This window comes from Eutrema salsugineum, unplaced genomic scaffold (genome assembly GCF_000478725.1).
Source record: "Eutrema salsugineum unplaced genomic scaffold, Eutsalg1_0 scaffold_4, whole genome shotgun sequence".
Taxonomy (NCBI): Eukaryota; Viridiplantae; Streptophyta; class Magnoliopsida; order Brassicales; family Brassicaceae; genus Eutrema; species Eutrema salsugineum.
The window spans coordinates 3,398,409-3,409,909 of record NW_006256686.1 but is presented as its reverse complement, the minus strand read 5'-3'; the positions used below and the strand labels follow the sequence as shown (position 1 = coordinate 3,409,909).

The following is an 11,501-nucleotide window of genomic DNA, read 5'->3' as shown; positions in this document are numbered from 1 at the left end:
CCCACTAATTATAGAGGATAAGAAGTAGATGACAAACATCTTCAACCGATCAGGATTAACTAGTCCTCGCATCGACTCTAGCTTTTTCTCAACAGCAGCAAGGGAAGGACCGGTTTCCTGGAAATATCTATTCTTAAACGAAGGGAATAGCGAATTGGTACGCCATTCACACAAAATCCACACAAAATGGCATGCTCTCTAAGGGAATAGCGAATTGGTACGCCATTCACTACAAACCAAGCTTCCCTCTTCTTATTTGTGTTTGCTGTCCGAAGAAGAAGCAACCACATTCCCATCATCTTGTGTGTTGTGTCCTCATGCATGGCCCTATGCATATGCCAAAAGTGCTTGAACTGTGGGTATTCTGTAAACCATAACAGCTCATGTGGTTCAAGGTCTAGGGACTCCAATTTCGCAACAGCTTTGTGGATATAACATCTTGTTCCCAGCTTTATTGCATTATGATACTGACTGGGCTCGAAGAACATTCTCACGGGTGGCAATGGCTGATTCTCCTCCTCCTCAGCCTCAGCCTCAGTTCCCCTCCACAACACTATCTGATTATTACCCGTCTCTGATTCGGCAACTCCTTCTACCATTTTCTTCTGCGACGATTCGGAATCTGAGTACAGTTCTGGTCTAGCATATCTAAACACTATTTCGTTGCCTAAATCCATGACTCCTATTTTGTAATTGCCAACCGAATAGAGAACATATAAATCGAATTTTGGATTCTACACAAAACCGAGTTGAAATCTATAAAGTAATCTAGATAGAAATTAGAAATCAGAGGACGAAGACGAACGAACCTGATATAGCGAGGCGTTGATTTAAGACAGGCAGCAGCAAATCACTCGTAGTTGTCCCAGAGAATACTAGGCAAAGACGACGAGGAGAGGACGATTTCGAAATTTGAATTTTTTTTCTCAGACTTACCACAATTTTGTCTCCAATTTTGACCCGAAACCCGATTTCTTCGGATTCAACCCGATATGACAGACTGGATGTGGATCTTCGTGGTTGGATTAGTAAATATGAAACTTTAGTAAGGACCTACCAGTATTTGACCGCTTTTCTCCCTTTTTCTTGCTTTAAAATAAATCGAAAAAGAATTAAATATTATGAGAAGGAGATTTGAGAATTTCTATAATGCGGAAGGAGTATGCGAGATTATCTCTCAAGTAATCGATGTAAATTTATAATTTCAATCAGTTTTTTAAAAATGATGTAAACTATCATAGATTTGTATCACTTTTACTGAAGTGATGAAAATTAAATAAATAACAGCATCATTTACTATAATTGATGTTAAACCAAATATTTAGTATCATTTAGTAATAAGTAATTCAAATTAATATCACTCGTTTAACTGATTCCATTTAAGTGATGCAATACATCTATTTTTTGTAGTGTAACTCTCACATTTTTGGTGTGAGAAAATAAACTTTAAATTAACTTTCATCTTTTTGATGTGACAAAATAATATTTAAACTAAATCTCACCTTTTTGGGTGAGAAAAAGATCAAGAGACTATCGTGCTGATAATGTATTGTGAATAGGAAATAAGGAGAAAATTATTATGTCTTATTTCATGAATAATAAACGGTATATATAATATTACAAAGATCTAGTTATGTCCACATATTACCGATGTGAGACTCTTAGCAATAGTTTAAACCTCCTTATGATATGAACCTTATAATAAACATCCATATTAATAATTCATAACAAAATATCATCTCTTGTAATTTAATATATATATATATATATAATTAACAGATTCAATCCATAAAACTGATCCCAACAATTTCCTTCCATTTCATAATATATAGAAGATAAACATTCATGAATTACATTTTCTGTTGCAAATTTGCTACGAAATAATCCTATTAATAAAGGGAAAATTGGAAATATAACAGGTAAAATTGAAAATATAGGAGGACAAAAAACTCACCTATTGTCCTTTTAAGATTTTGATACTAAATATTGTCACAATAGGATTTATAATAATAAAAATCCAATTTTACCCTGAAAACACAAAGTACATGTTCTTAGATGGAGTTAACTTTTTGTCAAAATAATATGCTAATATTTTATTTCTAATTAATCATAAAATTTACAAATTTACAAATTTAAATAAATACTAATTGAGATTAATTTACTAGAATTCCTGCAAAAAACCATGGGCCATGACTCTTAAAATTCATTTGTATCTGGTTCAGATTGTACACAACCTTCAAAGGTTGAATACTTATGTTAAGAAATTTTTAAAAATTTTAATAATTAAAATGAGAATAAAATGTTAGCAAATTATCATGCTGATAAAATTAACATTGACATCATATAAATTAGGAAATTTTATATTGGTAAAAATCCACGTGTTAAAGAAATAGACAAATGTAGTTAAAGATCTACAAAATCTTAAATAAAATAAATTTATGGTATCTTAAAATACTTTTTTTTTCAATGGTATTACATCTTAAAATTATTTTAAAACCATATAAAAATACCAGCAATTCTTAGTTTCTTCACTTATAAGGCTTCACAAAATACTTTCATAATAATTATCATTGTGGAATTTTTTTTCTGAAAGATGACATCTTCGAAATTTAGTTTTGTTGTTCTTCTCATCATCATTTCTTTCATTATTGTTAATGTTCAATCCACTCGTAAGTTGTTATCTTTTCAGAATTGTTTAGTATGTTTACCGTATTATATTTAAAATTATCTTCATGTTGTTACTAAAAAATTAATAATTATAATAAACAGGAAAAATGGGTGATTCATCAAGCGATTGTGAATTCAAAGGCCCATGTCAAACGAAAGAAGATTGTAACGATAGGTGTGGAGTGAACACGCCACCCTTTAAAAATGCCTTGTGCGAACCTTATGGAAGCAGTCGTCAATGTTGTTGTTTCTAAGAATTTACAACCAATTGTATGACTAAAAGTATGTTTTGTGCCTCAAATAAAATATTTTATCAATAAATTATATTTACACAAAGTTATATTTTCATGTATACATGTTTTAAGATGGATTAATCATACATAAATATTTATCTAACTCGATAGATGCAGAGTAATGGAATATTTATTTTATTTTATATGCAGTATCAAATATTAAACACACAATATGACATATATCTTATAACTTATACATTTGGTTTATTTTTGTAGTTGTGTTTTTTAAATTTGTGTCAAAATCCTTAGATGTTGTAATTAACTTTGTTAAGTTTTATTGTTAAATTTGAATTTATATCATTTATATTGTTTGTTTTAGTCATAAACAAAAAGATTTAAAACTTAAAGAACCAATTTAAAAATAAATAAGTTCAGCTCTATTTTAGAGTAAAAAATAGAATTCCTCCAAATATAGAGAAAAAATAAAGAAATATTATTTTAGAGTTGGAAATAAAGGTGAGTTGGAGAGGATTTTTTTTTTTAAATAGCATTTAGAGTCAAAAATAGAGGTGAGTTTGAGATGCCTTAGATGAAATTTAGCATTTAATGCATATGCGAAATAATTATAATCAGTGATATCAAGAGCCTTAAATTCAAGGTTTGTAAGATTCATAGTTTACTAAAATCTTAAGAAAATAAATGATCAAATTTCATAGAAGAATGATAATCAATTACATCCAATTATGATGTTCAAAGTTCATTTGGAAATTAAGATTTGAAAAACAATTAATCATGCTAACTTTAAAACATGCACTAATAATAATTTTGACTAACATGGTTTAATTGATAATCTAATTAATAATTTTAAGTAGTATTTGGTGAGGAACCCTATTCGGTGATATCCAATAAGTGAAAATAAACTTCTATGATAATATAATCTGATTGACATGATTCAAAAACATTATGATTTCCTAATAAGAATTTAATCTGATTATAATATTACTTAGATGAACGATGATGGTAAATTATGGGCATATATGGAAACTAATAATTTTACATAATATAAACTCTAGCAACGATAATATAAACCCTAGCAACATCTTTATGTGCTACCTTATATTAATCTAGAGATCGTAAGTCAAGTCAAACAAATCATGCTTTAATCAAAACTCTAATAGACATTAAAATATATTTATTTTGATAAATCATATCATGATTTAATAAAATTTAACTAAACTTTTTAAAGCATAAGATCTAAAGATCAAACAATCAATTATTATAGATCCTAACCTCCTTTCAGGTTCCATATAATATCAATAAGGACTGTAAGTTCTCCATGAGTAAATATTCTCTGAGATATGATCATGGTCGAAGACATCTTCATTCTACAAAATTTAGAATATAATAACATAATTATTAAATCTCTGAAAAAATCCTTGATAATTTTTCGTTTGCATTAGACCAACCATTAGTATAAGAGAAGTGTTGGGGTACCTTTTATGTAATGTTTCTCCAAACCGTATAGAAAAAACACAGACTTCTGAATAATTAGTATCTGTATCGATGAGTTCACCATATTTTTACCTTTTTTCTAATCCATCACAGTATTTTGTGAGCATAAAAATTAAAATAATATAGAAAAAAACTATACATGAAGAATTGAAAAATTAAAGGATATAAAATAAGAGAATAGATGCATCTAAAGGTTTTAGAAGATGAAATGAGAATTATCATTCATCGATTTCAAATCTACTTAGTTGGTGGAAGAAGAAGATTGTGGGCGTTGAAAGAGGATTGTGAGTATGTAAAAAAAATTTACTTAGTTAATTGTGAGAAAAAAGTGGAAATATCGGTATAATTTGGCAACAAATATATATATTTCTTTAAATGGCATCATCATTTTCTTAAAACAATCAAGACAATAAATGAGAAATCAACTACTATTAATGAAGAAAATTTGACACATTCAAACTGATTTTCCTTTTTTGCCGGCTAGCTAAGAAATTTTTTCTTAATAATGAATGTGTATATAAAGCTTTTAATTAGTAAGTTCAGTTTTTTGGTCAACACTTAATACTTATTATAAGTTATAATTTTACTATCAATGTCGATCTATTTAAATGATTTACATAAATATATATATATATATATGTATATACATAAACTAATCCTAAAAAGAGTTTTATGAAATACTTATCAAAGCAAAATTCTACACAGTTTTGTTTTTTTATATTAAAAGAAAGCTAGTAAATATAATGGTTTTTTACTAATAATATTTTATGTGAGAATGGTTTGACTTAAAAAAATTTGAGTAGCATCGAATTTATTCAAAACAAAAATAAAATATATACAAGTATTAGTTTTTTAAATTGAAATTATGTTAGCATCATTTTATTTAACTGATGTTTATCTTGTATTATTTTTTAAATGATATTAATACGAATTAATAAAAACATCGGTTAAGTAATCGGAGAGATAACCTGAAACACTCCTCTAAGAGATTATTTATTCTCTCGTCTCATCATTTATTCTAGCGTCTCCCTCGCGGATCCCTCACCTTTTAATGAGCTTGGAAATCTCCAATTTATCTTTGTAATTTTGGCAGAAGTAAATTATAAGAGAAAATTAAAAAATCAGCTCATAAATAAGCAGAGATAAACCAATCAAGAGCGGCGAAACAAAAATTCGTCCAATAAAATATAAGCATGAGTAGCCAATCAGAAGCGAGCTTCTGAAATTTTAACCAATCAGGAGCGTGTCGACATTTTTTAGGCGCCAAAAATTTAGCCAATCAGAACAGGTTTTGTCTTCTTGTCGGGGACCGGGTTGAAAGAGAAACCATTTTTGACCAGCTCGCTCCCTTCACCCCAGCGATCGCTAGAGAACGAATTCTCAGAACTCGAATCCTTCTTAACATTTTACTGCACTCATCCCTCATTGAAGCTTAATCGAGGTAATTGACATTTCGTTGGATATTCTTCTTCATTTCGTTATTGGAAAGTCGTTGCCCTAGAACCACGATTGGGATTAAATTCGATTATTGAATAGGCAATGGTATGCTTTGGAAATTGTAATCGGTTGCTAATCGACTGGGTATTTATTGGATTGGAGTTTTAGATGCTGTAAATCGAGTTAGATTAAAGTTTCTCCACGAGTTGACAATTAGATCTAATTAAATGAGAGAGATAGAGTAACAATTGGTATTACCTGTGTATTTCTAGAAACAACTGGAAACATTTCTTATGCGGTTGAGTATGGTCTATGTGTTATTTTTTCAGGTGATAATGATAACGAACCTATTTTTGGATTACATGGGATATTATTCAACTTCGGAGGATAAATGGGTTTCAGCCTCAGCGTCCATGTATGGTGTAATGTTTAAGTCATCAAGTTTGGAGGAGATTACTTATTCTGATTTAGTGGAAAAGATATGCACGAAGGTTGGGATTGTTGAATCTTCGAGTAAGTTGATACTGAGTTACATTCCGGTACTAGTGCAAACTCAGAAACGGTTTCATATTTCGAATGATGACGACCTAGCCGTGTTCCTGACCTCACTGGATAAAGAGGGACGCAGAAGTATTATTAATGTAGAGGTCATCAAAGGTGTTGAAGTTGGAGAGGAATTTTCCAGAGTTGAGAGGGTAAGTACAGTTGGTATAAATTATGGGGGGTTGCGTTTAGGTAATGGTGGATCAAATAATGGTGTACTTGCTATTTACACAGGCAACTGTTCAGCAGGACAACAACATCACGAGAATGTCCCATTGATAGAGGAAGCTGACGGTGATGAGGGAAAGATGGTGATGATGTTACACGTGATGGAGAAGATGGTGATGATGTTACACGTGAAAATGGAAAAGATGGTGATGATGTTTCCCGTGAAAATGCTGATGTAGTAGATGATGATGCTAAAGCCAAGTTTGATAACGAAGAGAAGGAATACAGAGGGGTTGATTTTGATTATGGTCCCCCTCCTAAAGTTGTAAAAACACAACATTTTGAATGGGAAGATGGTATGAATCTGAGAGTGGGGCAACAATTTGCATGTAAACAAGATTTGATAGATTTATTGTATAGAGCTTCACATCAATATTGTTTTGGTCTGACTATAAAGAATTCAGATTAGAGGCGATATATCGTGAAATGCGGTGAAACAGGTTGTAATTGGTATTTACGAGCTTGGAAGGATGCGAATACACCTTGTTTTTCTATAACAGTATACCGGAAGATGCATACTTGTTCTCGGGCCAGTGCGAGTACAAACAGCAAGCAAAGGAAAGGAACACCAGGATTAGTTGCATCTGTTGTTAAGGAGTTGTATCCAAGTCGATTAGATACACCAACTCCTCACGCTGTCATGCTTTTGGTTAAACAAAACGCTTTTGTGAGTGTGTCATACTCCACCGCATGAAGAGGAGTATAGCAAGCTGAATCTCTGGTTCGTGGTTATCCTGCAGACAGCTATAGAGATCTGTACTCGTATTTGTACATGCTACAGAAGGTGAATCCAGGTACAAACACACAAGGTGTTACTGGACGAACAAGGAAGATTCAAGTACTTATTTGTCGCTTTGGGAGCTTGCTTTGAGGGGTTTGTAGCTATGAGAAAAGTGATAGTTGTTGATGCAACTTTTTTGAAAGCCAGAATGGGTTGTCAGCTAGTCTTAGCTGCTTGTCAGGATGGTAATCGTCACCATTATCCGATTGCTTTTGGAGTTATTGAATCAGAAAAAAATGACAGTTGGGAGTGGTTTTTCAGGCAGTTAAAAACGGTTATACCCGATAGTCCTGAGTTGGTTATTGTTTCGGACAGAAATTTAGGCCTCATTAACGCAGTAACTGAGGTGTACACGGAAGCTAAACATGGGTATTGCACCTGGTATCTTTCACAGAATTTGAAAATGCAAGTTTCAAGGGATAAAAAATAGTTGCATATACATTCATAGAGTGCGCAAAGCAGTATACAGAGGCTGAGTTTCTTGATCATTATTCGAGGATGGCATTAAAGTATCCTGCTATGACAGATTATCTAGAAAGCCGTGTAGAAGTATCAAAATGGGCCAAGTGCTATTTTCCAGCAGAGAGGTACAATCTAGATACTAGTAACGTTGTGGAGTCCTTGAATAGTGTGTTTATAGATGCAAGGAAACTGCCATTATTACCTATGATAGATGCGATTGTTGACAAGTTGTGTGAATGGTTTAACAAGCATAGGAACAAGGCTGCTTCAACGCCACCAGGACGCAAACTGGTTGCCTTTGTGGAAATTATTTTTCACAGTAGATGTGCTGAATCTAAGAAGCTAGGTGTCACCGAGTTAAACATGATTCAGATTGAATACAGCGTGCTTGGATTAGATGGGATTAATTACATGGTGAGCTTGAAAAATAAAACTTGCTCGTGCAAGCTTTCTGATATAGACAAGTATCCATGTGTCCATGCATTAGCCGTATTAGAAGCTTATATGAAGCGGCCAAACAAAGAAGTGGATATAAACGTGGAGGACTTGTGTTCGATGTATTATTTAACCGAGCAGTGGGCTTTTGCTTATAACAGAACCATCTATCCTGTTCCACATAAGTCACAGTGGGTTGTCCCCGATGATGTTAAGAAATTGAGCGCTTTGCCCCCGGTTTACGAGCCATATAGGGGGGAAAACAGTAGAAAAGGCATCCATCCGTTGGAGAGCGTCAACCGAAGTCGAAAAGGATGAAGACGAGTAATAAGCGTCGGCCGGAATCTTAAAAAATTTATAGTTATTTTACTGGATGTGAAAACGCTGGAAGTGAAAATGCTGGAGGTGAAAATGGTGGAAGTGAAAATGCTAGAGGTGAAAATGGTGGAAGTGAAAATGTTGGAGGAGGTGTCTTGGGTGATAACGTGGTTTAGTTTGGAAAATGGAGAGATATGTTGGGATTGTATTACTCGGAAATACTTAGTACAACCATCTTTGGATTTAGGTTTTATGTTGTGATTGTATTACTCGGAAATACTTAGTACAACCATATTTGGATTTAGGGTTTATGGTGTGGTTGTATTACTCAGAAATACTTGATGCGGTCAATATCTTCAAACGACGTCTCATTTGAGTTAATGCGGTCAATATCTTCAAACGACGTCTCGTTGTCCCCAAACATGATAAAGCGGATTGTTATTTAACGTAGACCCAAAGAGTTTCTGAAACACAATCCCATTCATCTACTATGGCTAGGCAAAACGGGTTTTCTGTTTGCCCACAGAGATGAAAAACGAAATACTAAAAAAGGTAGTCAGTTCTATCACTCGCGATTACTGTAGTGCTTTAGTTGCAAGTAGGGATTTTTACCAGATCTCCAAGGATCCAATCTTCCTTCGGACCGTGGATTTGCTAAGCGTGCCCACACCTTGGTTCTTTGATATGGCATGGATGAGAATGTTCAAGGACAGATGTTTGGCAGAAGGTAATCCTACGGCTCTATTTGAAAGAGGTCTTTCAATTTTTCTATGACCATGATATAGAGGGAGGGAGGCGTCATCGGAAGTGGGATTCTCGTTGGAAAAATATTGACACCGAATGCTTGTCCTCATCATGTCCGGATACGACGTGAGCTTAACATCTATCCCAGATTTTACACGGGCGGAATCAGAAGAAATGCGTTTACGAATTGAAAGAGCAAGCCCTAGAGGACCCCCGTATGTCACTCCAGCACAGTTTGGAGAGATGATTACATTGGTGGTGGACAAAATTAATAACTTGCATTGTGGAAGTGGAGACATTCACCCATTAATAATTATGATGGGATATGCATATGTGCCCCCCCGATTGGTGCGATTCTTGCAATTAGACAATGGAGGTGGCAAAATTCCAGTTGGATATTAGAAATCGCTTCGTGAAAGAGTGGCCAACCTGATCCATCAGAGTGAAAATTTGTTTTTGTTTTATTTAAGTATTACTCGTATAACTTTGTAAAACAGCGTATTGTTTTCTCTTGAATTCTCTCCTTAGTCTTTTGTTCAAAGTTCAAAGTTCTCTTTCTCGTTCAAAGTTCTCTTTCTCGTGTATGTAAAGAGTAAAAATACCTCGTATCAAGAGGATATAATATGAGTTATTCTCAAAAAGTCAGAGAATGTTCGTCAGGAAAGGGGAATAGTAAAAACAAAGTAAAAGGGAGATAAAGAAGAAAAAACTACGTGGATGATGAGTATAACTAGAATTATTAGTACAACGATGTTCAACAAACCCAATTAATATAAACGCTCTAGTTTGGTCAGGAAAACCTGGTATAACTACGCTCTAGTTATACTCATTTGTTGTTCTGACCACAAATAATTGTGAACTGGGGAGGAGAAGCAAGAGTGAAAAAGTTGTGAAAAAGAAAAGTGAAAGTAGTACTTTTAGGGCAGAGAATGTCGTGTAAAAGTTAAAAACACGATAGAATGTTCGACGGAAGAAGAGAAAGGTGATCATGTGTCAGGTAGATTAATATTATAATAATAAGAAATAAGATGAAAAGAGACTCGTTTCCAGGTGACGTCGTTTTGAAGAAGTTAACCAACCCTTAACCACCAATAGACTAATTTAAACCGACTTCATAATTTGGAGATGGCAAAATATGACCACATAATAATATGTATTTTAAAATATGATCGTTTTCATGCTAACACTTATCAGGGACTAGTAAACAGTGTTTTAAACAACTAAAAATAATGAAGAAATAATACGAATCTCACCACACTCGACACGTAAGTTTCAATCTCCTTCTATTGTCACATTGTCAAGCTTAGGCCATCAATGATGGAAAAAATACGTATCATACTTTTCTTCGAATTTTGTTTGATGAACAAGTTGATAATTTGCTGTTATAACCAATTATGAAACGTATTACCGGAATATAGTCTTGAAATTTTAGTATTACTGTGAATACGGTATATCCACCAAAAGTAACATTATGTGGACGATGTGTATAACTGGAAAACAAGGCATGCCTGCGTTTTAAATTCCCAGTTACAATAAACGATATGTGTCCATATTAAAATAAATTATGTCAGCCACACGTGAGCTACGACAGGTGTTCTTTAGCTGAACACGTATCTATGTGTCAGGTAGAATATTATTAAATATAATAATAGGAAATAAGATTAAAGGAGACTCGTTTCCAGGTGACGTCGTTTTGAAGAAGTTAACTAACCCTTAACCACTAATAGACGAATTTAAACCGATTTCATAATTTGGAGACAGCAAAATACGACCACGATAATAGTCAGTATTTTTAAAAATGGTCGTTTTCATGCTAACACTTATCAGGGACTAGTAAACAGTGTTTTAAACAACTAAAAATAATGAAGAAATAATACGAATCTCACCACACCCGACACTTAAGTGTCAATCTCCTTCTATAGTCACATTGTCAAGCTTAGGTCATCAATGATGGAAAGAATACGTATCATACTTTTCCTCAAATTTTGTTTGATAAATAAGTTGATAATTTGCTGTTATAACCAATTATGAAACGTATTACCGGAATACAGTCGTGAAATTTCAGTATAACTGTGAATATGGTATATCTACCAAAAGTAACACTATGATGACGATGTGTATAACTGGAAAACAAGGCACAA

At 33.3% G+C, this 11,501-nt stretch overlaps 1 protein-coding gene across 1 annotated transcript; it reads left to right on the top strand.

Annotated features, from left to right (window-relative positions):
• Positions 1-7,899: 7,899 nt before the first annotated feature.
• Positions 7,900-8,616, top strand: LOC112084375. The gene has a single exon (XM_024153497.1). It carries the CDS (start codon positions 7,900-7,902, stop codon positions 8,614-8,616), a length of 717 nt encoding a protein of 238 aa, XP_024009265.1.
• The last annotated feature ends 2,885 nt before the right edge of the window (positions 8,617-11,501 follow it).